The sequence below is a fragment of the Chrysochloris asiatica genome, unplaced genomic scaffold (genome assembly GCF_000296735.1).
Source record: "Chrysochloris asiatica unplaced genomic scaffold, ChrAsi1.0 scaffold00168, whole genome shotgun sequence".
NCBI lineage: Eukaryota > Metazoa > Chordata > Mammalia > Afrosoricida > Chrysochloridae > Chrysochloris > Chrysochloris asiatica.
This window is the reverse complement of record NW_006408686.1, coordinates 988,526-1,011,524: the sequence shown is the minus strand read 5'-3', so window position 1 is coordinate 1,011,524 and position 22,999 is coordinate 988,526. Positions and strand designations below refer to the sequence as shown.

The 22,999-nt window shown below is 51.0% G+C and overlaps 2 protein-coding genes across 2 annotated transcripts; one reads left to right on the top strand and one right to left on the bottom strand.

Annotated features, from left to right (window-relative positions):
• Nucleotides 1-551: 551 nt before the first annotated feature.
• TRAPPC6A (trafficking protein particle complex 6A) lies at nucleotides 552-13,562 on the bottom strand. Its single transcript, XM_006871344.1, has 6 exons — nucleotides 13,479-13,562; nucleotides 2,081-2,148; nucleotides 1,860-1,977; nucleotides 1,321-1,404; nucleotides 1,084-1,177; nucleotides 552-583 (listed from the first exon to the last, which is right to left on the bottom strand). Exons 1-6 carry the CDS (start codon nucleotides 13,560-13,562, stop codon nucleotides 552-554), a joined length of 480 nt encoding a protein of 159 aa, XP_006871406.1.
• A 1,162-nt stretch (nucleotides 13,563-14,724) lies between these two features.
• BLOC1S3 (biogenesis of lysosomal organelles complex-1, subunit 3) lies at nucleotides 14,725-15,327 on the top strand. Its single transcript, XM_006871343.1, has one exon. It carries the CDS (start codon nucleotides 14,725-14,727, stop codon nucleotides 15,325-15,327), a length of 603 nt encoding a protein of 200 aa, XP_006871405.1.
• Nucleotides 15,328-22,999: the final 7,672 nt, after the last annotated feature.

Sequence of the window (22,999 nt, the reverse complement as noted above, 5' to 3'; positions counted from 1 at the left end):
TCCAAAGCAGGGGAGCCCTTCCTGATTTCATTTATGGTTCAGGGCCAGTACCAGCTTCTGTTCACGGCCTCAATGCCAGCAGGGCTACTGGTAGACTCATATCTACCAGTAAGTCTGGTAACGGTGTGTGTGTAGTGGCCTGGCCCCATCCTGTGTGCCCACCAGTTGGGTAGCCCCAGAGTTGTTGACGCGGCCAGGATGGCCATCCCCCCACCCCCATGGAACTTTTGATACAATAATGGTTTCACAGATGTGCGTGTCACACAATTAGAGTCCACATACCTTTATTGTACCCTCAGAGTAGCCTGTCCAAAGCCCAGTCCCTCCCCACTATCCCCACCTGTGACTGGGACCCCTGAGTGACACCCTAAATTCTTGTGAGTCCCCCTCCCCCGCACCTTGTGCTTCATTCACCCCAGAAGTCTGGAGATCTAGCACCAAGTCTGCGCTGCCCCCCACCAAAGGCTGCGATCCCTGGGCTCCAGGTGTTTGCTGTCTCCTGAGAGTTCATGGGAGGGGGGCAGTAGTGAGGCTTAGCTTGGGTGGGCTCCTCAGGCCCTCTGGATCACCACCTGGAACTTACCTGCAAGAGAAGGGCTGGCATGGGCCTGCAGCTGGGGCCTTACTGGTCAGAGGGAAGGTCCCTGCCCCATGGCCTGTATTAGGGCTCTATGGGTACAGGGGCCAGGCGTGTGGGGATGGCCCTCTGTACATGGGTTACTCACTCCAGCCCTGTGGCCCCCCCAGCGGCTGGGCCAGGAATCCTGAGAGAGGAACAGCTAATGGGGCGGGGTAGGGGCATTTCCCAGGACAGAGGATCTGGAAGCCCCAAGTGGCCGATAGGACTGAGGGGGTGAGGGGATTCCCTGCTAGCAAGCCAGCTTCAATGAGCGACACCTGAGGTCCCAGGCTGGGTGTTATCCAGGTGGCCCATCATGGACCCGCTCTCCTCCCAGTGGGAGCAAGGGGTGTGGGAGGCCCGGCACATGAACTAAGCTCTCTGGGCCTCCAGATCCTCACCTAGAGAGGAAGGCCCGTATATGGGGCAAGAAGACTCCCACTCCTACCCCTGCGAAGACTCACAAGCAGGCAAGGCTGCCACGGCGGCGGTGACCAAGCTCTTGATGCCCAGGGTGTTGAGGGTGCCTCGAAGGAGGCCGCAGGTGAAGGCCAGGAACTGGGGGGAGGGGGGGTCATGGTGGGAAGGGGGGAAGCCAGTGCCCAGGGCCGGGCCTCATTTGGCTGCGGGCTAGTGGGGTCCAGGCTTGGGTGAGGATGGGTAAGCACCCAAAGTGCTATCCCAGCACTGCCCCCCAATACCTTGGGTGCCTCCTCTAGATACTGCTGACCAGCGGCCATCCGGACAAGCAGGGGGAAATCGTTGTCCAGTATGATGTAGGTCCCCTGGGGGTAGAGGAATGGTGGCTTGGGCAGCTACACTTGGGGAGAAGGTGAAGAGCCAGACCAGCAGCCCCATCCTCCAGAGCTGGGGCTGGTGTCCCCCATCATGATGGCAAAGAAGTAAACAGCACCTCTCCCCTACACACACACACACACACACACAGAGCATGGGAATCTGGACATAACAAGAGAAACATGCTACACACTGAAAGACCAGACCTCCCGGCAACCCCCAGAGCCCACTGCAGCTCCCTCAGAGATGGGGACAGAGCCCCCTAGCATGTGGTGCCCTGCCCCAAGCCACTGTCTCAGAGGCAGGGTGAGACCAGCTCTGGGCAGGTCCCCACAGGGCCAGCCAGGCCTGCCACCCGGAGCCACTGGGAGTTTCCCACTGCACTTCCTGGTTTCATCTGCCCCCAGTGAGGGGGGGGGTCAGGCCTCAGCCCCGGGGCTCACACCTGGTGGTTGGTGCGCAGACCATCTGTCTGTTTCTGGAACACAGCCGCCCACAGATCTCTACACAGGAACTTGAGGGCATCCAGCTCCTCCCTGAAGGCCAGGGTGTCCCGGGGTAGCCTGGGGGTGGACAGGGGCAGGGAGAGAGAGGAAGCAGCTTCTGAAACAGCTCTACCTGGTGTGGGTCCTGATACCCACCGCCTGCCATGGTGGAGGCCCTTACCTCTCACCCAGAGATTGGCCCACACGAAAGCCCATGTTCTCCAGAACCCACAGGCTTGTCTTCTGTCCCTAGAAGAGTGGAAAATTTCAGGAGCACCTGCTACAACAGCTGGGAGGAGCTGTCCCGGGGCTCAGCTGGATACAGAAAGTTCAGGTAGCCTTCAACCCTGTACCCCAACACCACACCTTATGCTCTTGGGATTCCCACACTCACCCCCAGCAAGCCCTCAGGACTAGCTCCCCTTCCACCAAGCACAGAGAAGACCACACTCACTGTGAGGGTGGTCAGTGTGGCCCCTCACAGCAGGGTGGGACCAGAGGTTCTGTCCACTGTGTCATCACTGAGGGGACGTAAGCTCAGCCATTCACCACAGCGCCTTCCAGAGGGAGGCTGGACCGGCAGGGCCCAGGACTGTGCCGGGGCCTTAGAGAAGCCCTCGGGGAGGCCCTATCTCCCACCTGGAGGGAGACTGGGCTCAGCAGGGTTAGGGGCCACAGGTTGGAATCCTCAGCCATTTGAAATCCCAGGGGCAGCCTTGGCCCAAGGGCAAAGTTCTGAAGGATTAGGAAAAGAGGAGGACTGGAAACAGGAACCACACACAGGGAGGAAGCCGAATAAATGATGGTTCATTGCGGGAATTACAATCCAGGAGATGAAATAAGATGTGTCTGATGTGTTGAATGGAAACTGATGTCTGCTCTGTAACCCTTCACTCAAATTCACAATGTTGTTATGTGCCATCGAGTCATTTTGACTCATAGCGACTCTGTATACTGTTTCCAAAGAGGGGCTGGTGTACTTGCAGCTCAAAACAACTTTGCAGTCCAGCGCATTAACCAGCAGGGCCACACCAGAACTCCCAATTGACAATAGAATATTGCTGTCTTCCACCACCTGTACCCCAACCCCGGGAATCACACAACTTCCTGTTGACGACACCTCTGCTCTCTCTGGTGTCACTGGTCTACCTTGCTCGAGTTTCCTCAGAGCCGGCTACAGAAGAAGGGTGACTAATGGGGTGCAGGATGGGGGTGGGGGAGCAGAGTGGTGAGGGGGCAGCTCGGGCATCAGTGGGTGATAAGGGGCATGGGAGGAGGTGCCCTGTGTGTCCCTCTGCTGGTAATTGAGTGTAGTCTGCCACTGACCCTCGTGGACCTGGGCCAGTGGCCTGTCTCCTGCTTCAGTTTCCTCTGTGTATAAAGATCATGTTCCCGGTAGCACCTTCCTGGGATCTCTGAGGAATAAACGGTTTGGTGAATGTAAGCAAGGTGTTTCCAGTGGGGCATAGGCAGTGGTACCCTTCAGCATCACTGAGGCCACCTGGCTGATGAATCACCACAAAGTCCTTTACTGGACCATAAACCGCAAGAAGGACCAGGCTGTTCTCTGGGCTTCTCAAGACCCCCTCCCCAGCTACCATGGTGTCACCTCCCCTTAGAGATGTGCTCCACTGAGACCAGGAACGACCTGTGAATTCACCAGAATTCCCAGGGTCACTGAAGAGAGCCCAAGGCCCACTCACTCATTCCACAAACACTTCTGTGAGTCTCTAGGAACTTCTGGTCATGCTAAGAGGGTGACAGCAATGGGGACTAGGGGAGGGGACACCTGGAAGGATAAGGCCGAGGCCACTCCTCCTGGGGGCCAGAGAAGAGTACTCCCTACAGAGGCAGAAAGTTTCCAGAAAAGCTCAACCTGGCCAGGAAGGTGCTCAGTGTGGGAGTGGGGAGACTGCAGGGGCGGTAAGCAAGCAGGTCAGCTCTCTTAGGGTATGAGGAGGCCAGTGTGGCCGAGTGTGCTCCCTGCAACAGAGCTGCCCTTCTAGCTGGCAGTGAGAGGAAGTAAGCATGCAATGATGGATTTAATTACAACCACAGGCCGCCAGGAGGGAGAAGTGCTCGGTGCGTGACTTCGGCGAAAGGAGGACTGAGAGTCTGAGGGGAGAAGGACCTATGAAGGGCAGAAATGGGGGTGTTGGAGGGCACGATGAGGCCAGAGAACCAAGAGGACCCACCTGCCAGGCTGGATGTCAGGAGGGGTGTCTGGAAGTGTCAAATTGGTCCTCAGTGATCTCCAGACAGCCTGGGTTTGCACCCCAGTGCAAGGTCTCAGGCCAGTGATCTCGCTGTGGAGCCTCAGTTTCCCCCATGGCAGTGCAGCTGTGAGTACTGACTCTGCCATCGGTGTAGAACTCACTACCTCGGAGTCGAATGTAACCCTTAACAACCCTGAAGGGCAGAGAACGTTTCCAAGTCTTTCCGGGAGCAGACAGCCTCATCTTTCCCTTGAGGAGCTGCTAACAGGTTAGACCTGCCAACCCTGCACTAGAGATCTTTGTGTAAAGTATTAACACTGTCTTTGTTAAAGCTGCAAGGGTTAAATCCAAAACCTGTGTAAAGCACAGAGCACCCACCCAATCTGCAGCCAGGTTAACTGTGGGACCACCACCACCACCAGAGGCCAACTCCAGATCTGCTGACCGGGAGAGACTGGGGGGGGGGGCCCCACTCAGGCTGTCGGGGGATGCAGACAAAAGGGAGAAGGAGAGGACTCTGGGGAGGGGAGGGGTCGAGTGAAGATGAGAAAGGGAGGGACAGGAAGAGGTGAGGTACCTCACCCCGGTCTCTGCCATGGCCTGTCTCCCAGGGCTGTGTGGCATCCACACCTGTGTCCCAAGAGCTTTTGAGAGATTAATGAACTGTCATGCTCCAGGAAGGAGGGGACTGTCCCATTCATAGCCTCTGCGTCTGCTGAGTTCACAGAGTTCAAAGGACAGAGGATGGCATACGGAGAGGAACGGAACTCCCTAATCGGGGCACCCACCAAAACAGCACAGCCCCTGAGAGAGATACATAGAGGCAAAAGAAAAGTTCTTAGAAATGAAGACATGTGTGGGCCACACCAATGTTTTTTTTAATGAGGGATGTGAATTACAAACATGTCTGTAAGCGATAGAACCTCCCGGATCATCAAGAAAACACACAAGGCAGGAAGAAATAGAGGAGAGGTCCAAGTCTAGTAGTTGTCTGGGCACCACCTAAGGAAGAAACCAACAGAGAGTAAGAGGAAAATGTCTCCAGTTAGGGGAGGTTCGAGTGTTCAGACCAAAAGTGTCCACAGGGATCCAGGCAGGTAAATGAGCAAACCAGACCTGCCTGAGGACACATCGGGAGGATTTCTAACCTGGGCTGGGAAAAAGGAAGCGATCAGGAAGCCCAGTCAGGAGGGAGCTGGGTGGAGGCTGGGCCATCAGAGCCTTCCTTCTCCCTGACCTGCCCTCCCCCAACCCCCACTAGGTTATCTGGGAGATGCTCCACAAGGAGCCCGGATGGCACAGCAGGTTAAGCACTGGGCTGCCAACTTCAAGGTCAGTGGTTCAAATCCACCAGCCGCTCTGCGGGAGAAAGATGCTGTCTGTACCCATAACGATGGGCAGTGTCAGAAACCCTAGGAGGTAGTTCTGCTCTTAGTTGGTGTCTTAGATTTAGTTGTCTAAGTCCAGACAGTTACTAGACTTGGACCCCTCCTCTGTTTCTTCCTGCCTTGTGTGTTTTCTTGGTGATCTGGGAGGTTCTCTCGCTTACAGACGTGCTTGTCATTCACATCCCTCATTAAAAAAAACATTGGTGTGGCCCACACACGTCTTCATTTCTAAGAACTTTCCTTCTGCTTCTTCTTGCAAGGTTGTTGGTTCAAGCTCACCAGCTGCTTCCTGGAAACCCTATACAGGGTCACTATGAGTTGGAATGGACTCGACGGCACTTAACAACAACATGTATCTCTCGGGGGCTGTGCTGTTTTGGGGGTGCCCTGAATAGAGTTCTCTATAGTCACTGAGTCAGACTCAACAGTAGGATGGGTTTGGGTTTGCGCTCTCCTCAGTAGAGGGGGACTCTGTTCAGCCCCCACCTGCAGAGCCTTCTGGGCCAGGCCAGGGTAATGTAGCTTCTCAGCTCCTGTCTTAAGAAAATCCTGAAACTGGAAGCAAATTCTTCATCTTCTCAAGAAGACGCAAAAGAAATACCAGTGAGTGAACAGGTGAATGAGAATGAACAAAACTTCCTTCCTGTCACCCTGGACTCTGCTCCCTCACCCTCCAAGTTGTCGCAACTCACCTGTTAGACTGGCTTGTGTTCCTTGAAATCCTGGCTCCTATACCTCTAAATAAGGAGCTCTGGTAGCGTAGTGGTTACGAATCGGGCTGCGAACCTTAATGTCAGCAGTTCGAAACTACCAGCCGCTCCGCGGGAGAAAGATGAGGCTTTCTACTCCCGTAAAGATTTATACCCTCGGAAACCCTGTTCAGGGTCGCTATGGGTCGGAACCGACTCGACGGCACTTAACAACAACAACAACATACCTCTAAATGGGGAGCACAGTCGCTCCATACAATAAACACTGGTCTGTGAACCACAAGGTCAGTGGTTCAAGGTCAGTGGTTCAAGCTGTTCTGTGGGAGACCAATGACGCTTTCTGCTTCCCTAGATTTACAGCCTCAGAACCCTTATACACAGGGTCGCCATGAGTTGGAACAGACACTACATCACTTAACAATAACAGACCGATGAATGGAGTCCTGGTGTTGCGCTGTAGGGTAAGCACTTGGTCGGCAGTTCACACCCATCAGCCATTCCTTGAAAACCCTACACAGGGTCACTATGAGTTGGAACCGACTTGACTGCAATTAACAACATGGCTGTACATAAGAGGCCTGGTGGTGCTCTGTGCTAAGCATTGGGCTGATAATTGCAAGGTTGACACTTCAAATCCACTAGCCACTCTGTGGGAGAAACATGAGGCTTGTCTGCTGCTATGATGTTGTTGTTGTTGTTAAGTGCTGTCGAATTGATTCTAACCCATAGCGAGCCTGTACAGGGTTTCCGAGGCTGTATATCTATACGGGAGCAGAAAGCCTCATCTTTCTCCCATGGAGCGGCTGGTAGTTTCAAACTGCTGACCTTAAGGTTCGCAGCCTGATTCATAACCACTACGCTACCAGAGCTCCTGAAGATGTACAACCTTGGAAATCCTAAAAAGCAGGGTCACTGTGAGTCAGAATCCAGTCAAGAGCAGTGAATTTATACCTTAGGGGCCCTGGTGGTGCTGTAGGTAAAGGGTTGGGCTGCTAACCACAAGGTCAGGGGTTCAAAACCCATCAGTTGCTCTGAGGAAGAACGAGGTGGCCGTCTACTTCCATAAAGATTTCGAGCTTTGGAAACCCAGGGGTGGTTCTACTCTTGTCCTGTAGGGTTGACTAGAGTCACAGCTGACTCAGTGGCTGAACGTTTGTTTGGGTTCTAACAGAAATAACACAAATGGGGGGCTCTAACAAACAGAAATTTATTTTCCCACAGGAGGCTAGATGTCTGAAGTCAGGGAAAGGCTTACCTAACTGCCAGCTCTGGGAGCGGCCTTTATCCTTCTCCAGCTCTGCTCTGGGCTTCCCTGGAGATTGCCCTGTGGTGTGGTTATCTATCTTACAAGAGACTGACTCAAGAAACATGCTCCAAGAAGTCTGAGGAGTCTAGACTCATGGAGGGAGAGGGGATGTGTGCGGGTGGCCCGGGGGCAGGCCTTGAATGAGTGTATATTCCTGAGTGTTTTGGTGCACATCCAAAACACAAAACAAAACAGAGGGAATAGAAGCAAATACTGTTGAATGATGAAGCATGCAGAGGATTGTAATCATTGCAATGAAATGAACTAATGTTCCCCCATGTAAACTATTACTCCATCCACACACACACACAAAAGAAACATCCTCCACTCCTTTTTGTATCTTGTTGGAGACTGATACATACCCCCTCCACTAATCCTGACTCATTAACCTAACAAAGCCAACCCACTCCCAAATGGGATTATCAGCACAGGGGTATAGGTGTTAGGGTTGGCAACAAAGGTTTTGAGGGACCCACAATTCAACGGGTAACATCAAGGCCAACCCTTGTTGGATCAATGGGGAGAGGAAGAGGAACCAGGAAAATAAAAGGACTACAAAACAGCATTTTCCCACTAAGCATTCCCCCGAGATCCTCAGATCAAAGGATGTGGGGCCACTGTTCTCCCCACTGGCTGCACTGAGGCCAGACTCCAGATGATGTCCCAGGCTCCCCAGACTCTCTGGTGTGTGAGATTCAGCAGGGAGAAGCCACTCTGGAACTGGAGAAGTGGGAATGGGGTGTGCAAACCTGAGCACCAAAAAACAAAATAAAACCACCTCACCCACTGGAGAAGAGAGAACTGCCCCAGGAGTTTCCAAGGTTAAGGGAGCCTACTGCTTCGGGATTTCTCCCTTGGAGTGGATGGTGGGTTTGAATCAGAGCCCTTGCAGTTAGCAGCCCAGCGCCTAACACACTGCGTCATTGGGGCTCCGGACTTGACCACAGAACCCCATTATTGTCCTTGTGGCACATGTCAGGGGAAGCAGGAGGTGGGAAGAGCCGGCGGGATGTTGACAACACATACGCTTTCCGAGGGGGAGGCTGAGTTAAACGGGCCGCCCCCGCCACTTGGGAAAAGAGCTGGAAGCTTGTGCTTCGCCTCTCTGGGTTGTGAGGAGGATCAAAGGAAACAGGAGGCGCGGCGGCACACGCCCAGCACTGAGGGGCTGTTGTTGCTCACCTTATTAAATGTACACCCGCCCCCCCAGCCACGCCCTCCACAGCATCGCGTCTGCACGGCTTCTCCAGCCCCCCTCCACGAGGGCCCACGATATGCCAGGGACACAGGGGTGGTCCACCAAGACCTGGTCCCAGGCCACACGGAGCTCATAGTCCCAGAGTCCGGCTGGGAAAGCGGAGATGAATCCTCGTGTGATCAATCGTGACTGTTGAGTTGACGCCAACTCATGGAGGCCCCACGTGTAACAGAGTAGAACTGAGCTCCATGGGGTTTTCTTAGCAGTCATCTTTACAGAAGCAGATCGCCAGCCCTTTCTTCCTGGTGCCAATGGTTGCTTTCGAACCACCAACCTTTAGGTCTGTGGTGGTAGTGTTAGGTGCCATGGAGTTGATTCAAGTCCATGGCAACCCCACATGGGACAGACCATTGGGTTTTCTAGATTGTAATCTTCATGGAAGATCTCCAGATCTTTCTACCACCAATCATTCAGCAGCACACATTAGGCGCTGAGCATAAGCCGTCTACGTCACCCTAGGCCCCTCAAGGTGATAGAGAGTTCATATATACATATATACATGGGCCGAGTCCTCGGGTGGCGCTGTGAGTTAATGCACCAGACTGCAAAGCCATTTGAATCGCGGGGGGGTGGTGGGTGGTGGGTGTTTCAAGCTCACCAGTCGCTCCTTGAAAACCCTATACAGGATCACTGTGGGTTGGAATTGACTTGACGGCACTTAACAACAACAACATACACAAGGGCACATCAAAAACCTCGTGGAAAAATTTTTCAGTTCCATGTTTCCACAAACTTTTGGAAGCCCCCTAGTATTTACTGAGTATGATGAGAGTTAGTTACAAGGAAAAAGTGGGGAAGAAGGGGGACTATGCAAATCTAAAAGGAGACCCTGAACATGACTGGAAACTCAAGGAAGGCTTCCCTGTTGAAGGGGCAGATGCAGGGTTAATGTGGTAATGAAATATGTGTGGGAGGAGGTTGGTACAGATGAGAAAGCTGGGACTAGGGCAGGGGAGGGGACAAATGGGAACCACATCTAAACAGCTGAAGAGGCTGGAAGTGAGCGAGAGGAAGCAGATGTCAGGGGAATTCTGGTTTCTACTTTGAAGCCAGGGTGGATGGGGTGTTGAGCACCACGAAATTGCAAACTCCCTCTCCAACATGTGGAGCACGGTGGCTCTGTAGGATAAACCCTAGAGTGGGAACCACAAGGTCGGCAGTTTGAGCCCACCAGCCACCCTGAGGAGAAAGATGAGGCTGTCTGCAAAAATTTACCACCTTGGAAACCCTACACAGGGTTGCCATGAGCTGGAATTGATGCAGTGGTACATAACAACAAATAACTCCTATACACAGTTCAAATCCACCAGGCGCTCCGAGGGCTTTCTGCTCCCATAAAGCTTCACAGCCTCGGAAAACTTGTGTAGGCAGGCAGTCTCTATGAATTGGAATTGGTCTCTAACACACAAGGAGCCCCGGTGGCGCAGCGTTGGGTTGCTAACCTCAAGGCTGGGTGGTTCAAACCTACCAGCTACCCCATGGGAGAATTTACAGTCTCAGAAACCCTAGACAGGGTTGATATGAGTCGGAATCAACTTGACGGCAGTGGGTTTGGATTTCTGGTTTTATCATTCTCAGATGTCATGTTTTCAAAAGACAAATAGAGATCAGATATTGATGACAAAAGGCAATGATGAAAAAAAGTAAAAAAAAGAAGATTAGACTTTTTTCTGTGTTCTATCGTAAGTGTAGACTGACTTACGACAGAGTAGTGGTCGAAACAAAACCCCTTGTAAGCCCAGGACTATCTGTACTTTGAACGGTCGTGATGTAGTGGGTTATGTATTGGTAGGTTCAAACCCACCAGCCGCTCCGTGGGAGAAAGATGAGGCATTCTGCTCCCATAAAGATTTACAGCCTTAGAAACCCTCTACAGGGTCGCTATGCATTGGAACCTCAACAACACCCTTTACTTTATTCGTTCATCGTATTTGTCTTCCCCCACAAAACATATAAACTCCAGTAAGGCATGGATTTGTGTGTGGTTCACCAAGACATCCCCAGAACCTACAGCAGTTTCAGTAAAAGTTTGTTGAATGAATAATAATAATAATAAAAGACGATACCCAAAATGGGGGACTACAAAGGCAAGAAGTGACTGGCTTATAAGCTTTCAAGAGGGAGCCTAGATCCAGAGGGCGCAGAGGAAGGTAGACTCTCCATGGAGTAGTATCCAATCTGTCTGGGCAGGGCTGATGAAAGGAGATGGGGATAGGTCTCTTGTGGTACAATAGTGAATAATTTTTATCAGGGTTGACTGTGAGAGTTGCACATGTAAAGGTAGACGTTTTGTAGCAAAAGGTGGGGAGTGATTGACTTTGCAGTCCAGGAGCGGAGGTCCCTGGGACCATCAAGGGAGAAGAGCAGAATGTGGGACCCTACCCAGAGAAACAACAATGCCAGAGACAGAGGCAGAGACAATGACGTGAAGCAATGGAATGGCTGGGAACTCGAAACCCAGAAAGGGAGAGGGGCTGTGTGCTGACGATGGGGGGGGGGGGGGCAGGCTTGCGGTGTATACCCTTTGGTTGGTTGATGATGCATGGTGGGGATTGTAACCATGGCAATGAAACGATATACGACAGGATGAATGTAAAGCTAATGTTCTCCTGTGTAAACTACCACATAATTAAAATAAAACATTAAAAAAACTCAATACAACCAAGATGAAAACAAAGAGGCACCATGACTGAGGATCCCATCACCTGGGAAGACAATCTTGCATATAGCTAATGATGAAGAAGATAATGAAAAAAGTACCTCAGCACCCATTCATGAAGCACTGACTCTGTGACACTCCCAACCCTTTTGGACTTGGCATATTTTATAACAAAAGTGCCCACGTTCTGAGGTCTTTGTATGTGCTTCGGAGTTTTCATTCATTTCATCTTCACAAGGAACGGCTTTTAAAATGCAGTCCCACCAAACCTGTTGCTGTCAGGTAGCTGCTGACTCACGGCTGCCCCCTGTGTTACAGAGTGGAACTACTGCCCAGGGTTAGCCTTAGTGGTGGTGGTTATGTGTGTGCCGTGGAGTCAGTTTTGATTCATAGTGACCCTGTCCAGGGTTTCCGAGGCTGTAAATCTTCATGAGAGCAGAAAGCCTCATCTTTCTTCCGCGGGGCAGCTGGTAGTTTCGAATTGCTGACCTTAAGGTTTGCAGCCCAATTCGTAACCACTACGCTTCACAACACTGCTTGGTGGGTTTGACCCCGATCACCTCTACATTAGTAGTTTAGCGCGAAATGTGCTCCTACTGCACCTGCTGTCTACTGTTACTGGGCTGTTCTCTTCCACCAGTTACATACAAGTTATTTCCTTCCTTTTCCTCAATATCCACCACTCTATCCCTCTTCCTTCGCTGACTCTCATGGTTTTTTTTTTTAATAGGGCTTCTCACTAGGTGATCCCAACCACCCACTGCCATTGAGTTGATTCCGACTTATAAGGGCAGAACTACTCCATAGAGTTTCCTAGATTTGTAAATCTTTCTACCTCCCTGTTCTACCATAGTGCAGCTGGTGGGTTTGAACTGACAACCTTCTAGTTAGCAGCTCAACTCTTAACTCACTGTGCCACCAGGGCTCCATCACTAGTTGAAAGTTGTTGTAAAGTGCTGTCGGGTCAGTCCCAACTCATAGTGACCCCCTATAGGGTTTCCGGGGCTTTAAATCTTCTCTGGTGCAGAAAGCCTGGCAGATTTGAACTGACAACCTGGCGGTTAGCAGCTCAATTCTTAACCTACTGCGCTACCAGGACTTCGTCACTAGTTGAGGGTTGTTGTTGTTAAGTGCTGTTGAGTCGGTTCCAACTCATAGTTGACCCCGTATAGCGTTTCCGTGATTTTCAATCTTCGCGGGTGCAGAAAGCCTCATCTTTCTCTAGCACGGCAGCTGGAGGCCTTGAACTGAGGACCTTGTGGTTCGCAGTCCAGTGCTTATCACATGGAGCCACCACACTCCCAGTTGAGAGTATATTACATTTTTATTGTTTCACTTCCCTACTAAGTTGTAGACTTCTTGGAGGGCAGGGATCTTTGTTTTAGAACCAAAGTGCCTAAAAGACAATGTTGTTGTTGTTAAGTGCCATCGAGTCGGTTTCGACCCATAGCGACCCTGTACAGGGTTTCCGAGGGTGTAAATCTTTACGGGAGTAGAAAGCCTGATCTTTCTCCCGCGGAGCAGCTGGTAGTTTCGAACCGCTGACCTTAAGGTTCGCAGCCCGATTCGTAACCACTACGCTACCAGAGCTCCTTAAAAGACAATAGGCAATCAATAAATGTTTGTTGAGTGAGTAAGTGCTCCATTTCGATATGCCCTTTTTACCAAAGAGGAAACCGAGGCAGAGTCACTGGGTCGGGTCGCACACCTAGTCAGTGGCAGAGACGGATTCAGCCCAAGCACTAAGCTCTCAGTAAATACCCAGTAATAACAGTAATTATCCTAATTACTAACCGCTTATTCTTGTCAGGTCTTGAGCTAAGTGCTTTAACTGGGTTATCTCGCTTAGTTATGAAAATCATTCGCGGGACCGACACTGTTATTTCCACTTTACATAGCAACCGCCCGAGGTCGCTCACCGATGCAGAGGTGGGGGCTGGGTTCGAACCCATGCGGCTGACAAGCTCTCCCCATCCCCCGGAGCTTTGATCCTGCCTTACCGCCGCAATCTGTCCCTACTCCTCCCGGGGCCCCGCGCTCACCCCGGGGCTTGGATCGGAAGCGCGCGCCCACAGCTCCGCCACCATCTCCGTGTGCAGAAACTCAAACAGCACCGCATCCGCCATGCTCCCGCCTCACGCGCCCCACAGCAACCAAACGCTCCCTTCTCTCATTGGCCTGGCTGGATAGGCTCAGCCTTCCGCATCTCAGCGCGTGCCCGCCTACTCCCATTTCCATTGGTCTTTAGAGTAGTCCTGCCTCTCACGTAAAGAAAGGAGAGGGAAACCGTTCTTTCATTGGCCACACATGGGTGCACGTGACGGCTTGCGACGGGACCTTCCTTCCTGTCTGTTTCCGGGTGTTTGAGCGTTTCTATAGGCCGAGTCAACTGCGACGCGTAACACAGCTAGTGTTTTTAAGCCTTACTTTGGCCACGGAATTCTCCCTTGCAGCACAACCCGGAAGCGTCTATCCAATTTCTTTCCTGTTGGTCTTGCCTCCATTCACGTGACTCTCCTTGCACACACGCGAGTCCTGAAAACTTGCTTCCCGACTGGTAGTGGAGCTCCCCGCGTGGTCACCTACGACTGTCCAACCAGTTCCTCTATTGGATGGGACTTCCGCCCGCTAGCTGTCCCCATGTAGACTGCTTGTCGACTAAGCACGGAGCTCCGGTGACCCGGTACGGTCTTTGATGATGACACCCCAACAGTGCACCCTCCCCAGAATCCAGGCGGACTGTCACCCTGTCCGTGACCCTAGCATGGTCTCTGAGAAGCTCAGAGGCCCATCTGCTTCCTAATCTGAGACAGGTTTGGAGAAAGAGGTGGCCTGTGATCGGCAAATTCGAAAAAAGCTGTTTGGAACTCTGGGAATTTGGGCTCCAGGATCTTGATTGAGCTGGTCCTCAAGTCCTGGATTTCCAGTCGGCATACTGAAGAGGCTGGGGTGCAGTAGCATCATCATCACCGGCTGGGGTGATGAGCCCTAGTTCATAGAAGAGGAAACTGAGGCCCAAATTGGGGGGAAAGTTGGCACTCAAACACTTAGAATCAGTGGTGGTGGTGGTTGTGCGCCATGAAGTCGGTTCTGACTCATAGCTAGAGGAGCTAAATCAGTTAAATTACCAAGGGGAGGAGCCAGATCCAATCGGCCGGGCGGAGCTATATACCTAGGAATGAACATCCAGGGTGTGGAGTTAGTACTGAGGTGACGTAGCTGCGGGAAGAGGGCTACAGGGGGCTTCTAATGCCGACCTTCCTTTCCTCCTCTTAATAGCTCAGAGCCATGGCGTCTCAGAGCCGCCGACGGAGGACACCACGGAGGCCCGAGACGGTAGTGCCTGGGGAGGCGGCCGAGACTGATTCGGAGCTCTCAGCTTACTCGTCAGAAGAGGAAGAGCTGTACCTGGGCCCCTCGGGCCCAACGCGCGGCCGTCCTACGGGGCTGCGCGTGTCAGGGGAGGCCGCGGAGACCGACTCGGAGCCAGAGCCGGAGCCGACGGCCGCGCCGGAAGACCTGCCTCCGCTCGTGGTGCAGCGGGAACCGGCAGGGGAGGCCTGGGGCGCCGTGGAGGACCCGGCGCCCGCTCCTGCGCGCTCTCTTCTGCAGCTCCGACTGGCCGAAAGCCAAGAGCGCCTGGATCACGACGTGGCGGCTGCAGTGAGCGGTGTGTACCGCCGCGCGGGCCGTGATGTGGCTGCCCTGGCTGCCCGGCTGGCGGCCTCCCAAGCGGCGGGCTTGGCGGCGGCTCACAACGTACGCCTGGCACGGGGGGACCTCTGCGCGCTGGCCGAGCGTCTGGACATCGTGGCTGGCTGCCGCCTGCTGCCTGACATCCGTGGTGTTCCGGGAACCGAACCCAAGCAGGACCCTGGGCCTCGAGCCTAGCCGTCTGCTACTTGGCCCTGCCCTCCTCAAGCCTGCGGGACCTGGCTCTTACCTGGTGTTTCCACCTTCCCCCCCTCCCCCATGGTGCTGTCACCCTAGTGCTAACCACGCCCCCAGCAGAATGAGGCTTTAGGGTCCTGGCTCCCCACTTGGTGCGTAGCTCCACCCCCTTGGATCTGGTTTCTCTAGGGTCTGATCTCACTTTGGTCCCAATAACTAGCCCATCAGTTTCCACCCGGAGCTTACTGTGCCCCATTCGCCTTGTGCTCTGCCTTTCTGTTTGGTTTCTGCTTCCTGGGGCTTGTCCTGGTTATCTTCCCACAAGACTCCGGCAACTGGCATTCACTCCCAGGTCCTTTCCATCTCTCCTTGATCGACGTCTCCAGTCCTAACTCGTCTTCCAGGGATAATTCCCCACTAACTTGGGTCTTGTCTGTGCTCTGCAGCCGTGGCCCTGTCTGGTTCTTGCTCTGCCTCCTCAGATTTAGCTCCACCCACTCTGCCTAATTTTGCGTCTTGGGTCCAGCTGTGGACCCTTAGCATTGGCTTACCGTCATTTTGCTTTTCCCATCTTGCTTATAGAGAGCTCTGGTAGCGTAGTAGTTACGAGTCAGGCTGCTAACCTCAAGGTCAGCAGTTCAAAACTACCAGTCTTTCCACAGGAGAAAGATGAGGCTTTCTGCGCCCATAAAGATTTACAGCCTCAGAAACCCTATGCAGGGCCACTATGAGTCGGAACCGAATCCATGTCACACCACCACCCTCCTGCACCCTCCAGTTTGTACTCCCTTACTTATACCGGGCTTTGGAAACCCCTTGTGGGCTCCTTCATGAGGCCAAAGATAACCCATCTAGACGGAAATGTCATCTCCCCATTCTCCAACCAGTCAAGATGGTGTCTCCAAGCCAAGATGGAAAATCCACACAAGACTAGGCTGATAGTGCATTTCCCTTCTTGGCTTCCCAGGCCCAAGGTACCATTCCTTCCTAGTCTCCATGACAAGGTAGTGATTCTCCCTTTCAACTCACTTGACCAAGATGGCACCCTCTGCCAAACTCCATAAACAAGATGGCGCCCCCATTTGACTTCTAATGGGAAGTGGCACTCTTCTGGCACTTGACCCAAAATAGCTCGCCAGAACTGTACCCGAAACCACACCGCCTTAAATACGCCAGTCTGTAAGGGACAGAGGGCTCTTGGTCTCTAGTGACTTTGAATGCCCCCAGGTTTACTCAATAAACCTGCCTGCTGTCGAGGCCAAGTTTCTCTCCTCCTTTCTTACTTATTTCTTACCTTTTGGCGCCTAACGTGGGGCATGGGAGAGTAAGGCGAAGCTCCCTGGCTGGCTATGGGTTGCCTTCGTGTGCCCCGGCCACCCCCCTCTTACCTCTCCCTTTAACTGAAGACACAAAGAACTATGGGAATCAATATTTCAAAAAAATAGAAAAGGAGCTCTCCTCCAAAGGCATGGAAAGTGGGAGGTCCTCTATGTCTAAGCCTTTTCTATCAACCGCCATAACTCTCTTAAATGTCTATTTTCCTTACGTTTCAAATTTACCATTTCCACCAGTTAGCCCCACTTAAATTCCACCCTCTGGCAAGACCTCACAAAAGGCCATACCTTCCACAGCTAGCCCATCCTAAGCTCCACCCCCTCCCAAACCAGTCCTTATTGTTGAGAGCCGAGCTCTCCATCACTTTTCTCTGTCTCCCTTGGTTTTTCTAGCGGACTGTGAGAGATTGTAGATTCAGTCAGGAGGATTGCAAGCTTCTGAGTGGGGTACACCCCAGTAAACTCTCAAAACTCCTGAACCTAGGATCGCTTTCTCTTACTGCTCATATCTGAGTAGCCCGTTTTTATCCACTCTCTCTTTCTCCCTTTCCCTCTGCAACTGACTACAAGGGATCACGGACCCTTTCAAGAGGAAGGCCAGGCCAGGCCAGGCCACCCACCCCTGATGGTTCTCAAAACTCTTAAATCCTTTTCCCCAATCGCTCACTTCCAAGTAGTCCATTTTTTCTTTTATGCGGCTCCAGTTCTCAGAGGCCATTCTGCCAGATCTCTCCTCATTCAACACTGGTCACAAATTCCTGGGTCTAGATAAGTCAGCCTCTGGGCACTCTCTCCTGAGGATCCCAGGAGATTCTGCCTCATCCCCTGATCCTCGGAGGATCACTTGGACTCCCCTTGGAAGAGGGCGCGGGGAAGCCCATAACCCTCTCCAGGCCATCAGGTCTGACAGTTGGATCTCTGGTCATCTCCCTTCTCATCTGTGAGAAGGCAAACACCGCCTTCGGCAGTAACTCCTTGACCCACCCAAAATGGGAGCTGAGGGTTCGCAAACCACCCCCTCCCCTCTAGGCTGTCTTCTGAATAACCTAAAGAAATTACATCTAACAGATATCAATCTGAAAAAAATTTATTGAGTTTTGCAATATAACCCGGCCGCAATTATAAACGACAGTGACAGTCAGTGGCCAGAAAACAGCACTTTTGACTTCCAAATTCTCAGAGACATTAACAACTTTTACAAAGAAATGGCAAGTTCCCCACGTCCAAGCCTTTTTCTTCCTCTGCTCACACCGCCCCCCCTTGGGCTCACCAAATTAACCTCAGAAACAATTTCCTCCTGAATCTCCATTTGATCCTGCCAATGAACATCCCCCCCCACACCCGTTGCCTCAGCTTGCACCTCCCCCTCCTCCTCCACCCATCATCCCTTCCTAAATTTGTCCTTCCTTGCTACCAGTCACCCAATCCTGGTACAGCACTAACTATCCTCCCCTAGGGGAAGTAGCTGCCCTAGTACATGTTCCTTTTTCTATTCCAGTCTTTCCCAGATCCAAGGGCGCTTAGGATCCTTTTCTGAAAACTGAGTCAATTAACACAAAGAATCCCTACGGATAACCCAGTCTTGGCATGATATTTACATTACTTTAAATATTATCTTGAAACCAGAGGAAAGGGGATTTATATGGAGAGCAGCAGAAATCCATGCTAATGCCCTCCCTGAGCAGGCCCCCACCTGTCACCCTGTGGTGAAGTGGCAGATGCCCTCCCTCAGCAGAGAGCCTAATTAGAATTTTCAACTTTGGAAGAGAAGGATCCAGCAAAGGGATTACATGATTACTTATTTTATAGGTGTAATGGATAAAAATGCCCATAAGACTGTCAATGATAAATTATGTGAGGTCACCCAAGGCCCCAATGAAAATCCTTCTCTTTTCTTTCCTACCTTTCAGAGGTCATGATAAAATATACCAACATGAACCCAGAATCAAAAGAAGGCCAAACTTTCCTTCATTCGCAGTTTATTTACCAGTCTGCACCTGACATTAGAAGGAAATTACAAAAGTTAGAGGCAGGTCCTCAACCCAACAGTGAAATCTTCTAAAGAGCAGCCTTAAATGTTTTTAACAACTAAGATGAGGGACAGAGGAACCAAAAAGTAAAAACTCCACCTTAAATATCAGACACTAGTGTCTGCCACCTCACACTCACCCCAGCCCAGAGCAAGAAAGAGCTACAGTCCCTGGAATGTGCTTTTGATGTGGGGCAGCCTGGACATAGGAGTGAAAGCCATACCTGCCGCTCCCAAACAAACACCACCCTTCAGTTGTTCCTTTGGAGATTTACCCGTCACTCATTCTTTTTTAGTTATACCCAATGCCTGGTTCCTCTTTTAGGATGTGATATCCTACACAAATTCGGAGCCATAATACACTTTGAATTTCTAAGAGACAGTCACCCCAACCTTTTACTAGCACAGACACCTGATCCCTTGTGAGTCCCCTTGAAACGTCACCATAATTGGGAATACTGACATCCCTGATATTCCCAGCACCGCACCCCTATAAAAATTTCATTAAAGGATCCTGTGTGTCAAATCCCTGTCCCTCAATACCCCCTTAGTCCTGAGGGTCTCCATGACCTCCAGCCCACTGTTTCCCAATTTCTTGCGGCCCACACCCTCATACCTACCCAATCTCCACACAACACTCCTATTCTCCCACCACCAAAACCCGAGGGGACATATGGACTCGTCCAAGACCTCTGTTGGATTAATCACGCTGTGTGTTCTACTTTTCTAGTAATCCCAAACCCCTATACCCTTCTGTCGTACATTCATCCCTCCACCACCCAAATCTCCTTCTTCTTACTCTCTTTACTCTTCATCCTCTTCCATCCCTCACCCATCACCAATTCAACATCTAATAGACCTCTTAGCCTCCCTCCTATACCAAGCTCTACCCCAATAAGTGATACTTGCTGGATCTGCTTAGTCTTTACCTCCTCACGGTTTTCAGCCACTCCAACCCCTTTACAAACAAAGGTAGAAACCAAAGTCACCCTAGCTTTCTCAAAACCCCAAAAAATTCCAATAGTCTCCTCTAAACAGATCATCGCAGACATGCCAGAAGCTGAAAACATCCTATAGACTATCCAAACATTCTTCCAACCCCTCCAGTACCCTACAACACCCACCACAGGACCAATAGGGAAGGCCTAAGATCTCACATCCCAGCCTGTCTTGTGTATTACCTGACCCAGTTTTTCATCAGACTCTCCTATAGGAACTTTCAAAGCCCCTTGCACACAGACCCTAAAACTCCCACCACCTATTGCAGACCGTGCAGAGGTTCGAGGCCCTATAGGCCCAAGTGTAACAGATCTAGCCACTTGACAGTTAATAGCAAATTGTTTTTCATCTTAGTGTTCAGTTATATTTATTTAATTCCAAACATGAGCCCTGGATGTCCACAGAGAAATGCAATATTCCCCTAAGTTTCTAAGGTCAAGATTTTCCCCCTAGAACCAAGGCAGTAAAACTTCCTCAGAGGATGAACAAGGACAGGTTTACTGGGATTAAGCAGGGAGGCTCTGGAGAACTGCCCGGGGTATATTCACTTGGGGTGGAGTGGTAAATTCTGGGAATACGGGATTAAGGACAATGGGGGCAACTCCCTCGGACCACCCTGGGTTCAATCAGTTTGATCCAAGTAAAGGTTAAACCTAGTAAGGAAGAAAGGATTACTGGTTTAAAGATTGTCTCTGTGCAAGAAAGGTTTACTGGCTTAATTTATCTTAAAGATTGTCTTGTCTGAATAATACCATTCTTCTTCTGTAAAGATCCCTCCCTGAAAGAGAGGAAATAAAAGAGGGACACAGACTTAAGTCTGCGGGCATTATTGCTTGCAGGGGATGAAGAGGCTGTCTCCCGGTTTTGCATCCACTCTGGTCTCCGAGTGTTCTTCTCTCTCGCCTCTCCGGACATCCCACCTAGAGTTGTCTGAGAAGGGAAAATGTCAGCCACTGAGCAGTCTGTCTGGCAGCTTGCATCAAGCCCGGGTGTCTGTCTTCTTTGTATCTGTTTTTTTCCTCTCTCTCTCTCTCTCTCTCTTTCTCTCTCTCTCTTGCTATTGTCACCGAACACCCCATCCCCATCTTCGGGTCCTCACCCCCTTGCCGAGGACAGACCCCGGCAACCACCCACATATATCAATTCCTATAGCGCCACAATAGGAGCCCCCAAAGTTTGTAGCCTCAAATAATCCCTCTTCAGGCGCTTCCCCTCAGTCATTTACTCCCTAAGATTTTCTCACCCCTCTCATATTACACCACCAGTAGGATCTACAGCCACTTCCCAATACTGTGACTCCAGACAACCTACATCCACTGATTATTCAACATGTGCCTCAAGGCAATAGGTCCCCAAGTCAAGAGAGACTGTCACATGTTACCCATTAATAACACTCAACTGTTTCTGCATACTCAAGCCCACAGGTTAGCACTAGAAGCAGGCTACAACTCCAGCCTTGTCAACTCCATCTTCCTACAGCCTTTAGGAGCAGCTCAGTTAGCAACTTCCCTGTCAGCGTGGGAAAGAGCAGTATATGTGGACAGGCCCCAACATTGCTGAACTTTCCAAATCCAAGGATGTATTAACCCTCACCAAGAAGTATTTTTCCCGTAAAGGAAAAAACCTTTACATTTGCCTACACTAATTGGGAGTCCTGGTGTGACGCTGTGGGTTAATGTGCTAGACTGCAAAGCCATTTAAACTGCAAGGTGGGCAGTTCAAGCTCACCAGCTGCTCCTCGGAAACCCTATACAGGATCACTATGGGTCGGAACCGACTCGACAGCACTTCACAACAATACAACAACCTACTAACTGGACTCTGGTAGCGTAGTGGTTACGAATCGGGCTGCGAACCTTAAGGTCAGCGGTTTGAAACTACCAGCCGCTCCGCGGGAGAAAGATGAGGCTTTCTACTCCCGTAAAGATTTACACCCTCGGAAACCCTGTACAGGGTCGCTATGGGTCAGACCCGACTCGATGGCACTTCACAACAACAACAACAACAACCAACTGGTCTACTACATGCACGCTAGCATACATATCCCCACCCGTAATTTATTCTTTTGAAAACCAACCTGCATTAGTTCCAATAAACACCCCCTTGAGCCGAAAGACACAAGCCTTGCAATTTATCCCCCTCTGGTAGCGTAGTGGTTACGAATCGGGCTGCGAACCGCAAGGTCAACAGTTTGAAACTACCAGCTGCTCCGCAGGAGAAAGATGAGGCTTTCTGCTCCCGTAAAGATTTACAGCCTCGGAAACCCTGCACAGGGTTGCTATGAGTTGGAACCGACTCCATGACACATAACAACAACAACAACAACTTGTTGGCCTTGGTTGGAATAGCAGCATAGGAACTGGAGTAGCAGTTCAGTCTCCACAACTCTATCCTCCTCCCTATGAGAAAGTTTGGATGAACTAGCTCTACAACTTCCCCAAATTCAAGATCAGATTGACACCCTAGCAGAAGCAGTTCTCCAGACTTGAACGAAGAGCCCTAGACTTACTTACAGCCAATCAAGGAGGCACCTGCATATTTCTTAATGAGGAATGCTGCTTTTTTGTGAACAAATCAGGCCTAGTCCGAGATAGTATAAAAAGATTGAAAGAAAAAGTAGCAAGGCTGAACTCCAACAATCCTCCAAGCTCTTGGCTCACCCAAAATATCCTCCCTTGGTTAATACCCTTCTTAGGCCCTCTACTCCCCCTTTGCCTGGGAGCTGTATTCCTGTCTTGTATAAGAAATTCTTTCCAAAGATTTCTTGCAGGCCGACTCACTGCCATTGCGAAAGATCAGGTAGCAACCGCTCTTCTGTTGCAGACTCGCCCCATCTACATCCCATAAATCAGCAGGAAGCAGCCAAAGAGACAGATCTGCCCTTAACCCCCCAAAAACCAAGAGTCTGGAATGAAGGACCCTGTGCCTGATCAACAAAATGGTATTGCAGCTATACCAAATGACGCTGAATAAAGTCCTGCTAGAGCTTCCAATCTCTGGAAAGCTTAAGTCTTTATTGCACCAAGGGACCCTTCCCCTGGTAGTTTCAGGTTTCAGGAAAATCTCCATAACCCCACCCACTGATAAAACTGTATTAGGACCACACCACCTTAAATACCCCAGTCTGTAAGAAAACTGGCAGCTGCTTAGTCTCTCAGGACTGAGTGCCCGCAGGTTTATTCTCAGTAAATCTACCTGCTGTTGAAGCCAAGACGCTCTCCTTGTCTCTTTCTTTCTTATTCCTTAAATGTTTTAAAATTGGGAAAGGTGTGCCACAAGGTTGTATTCTTTTACCATACTTATTCAACCG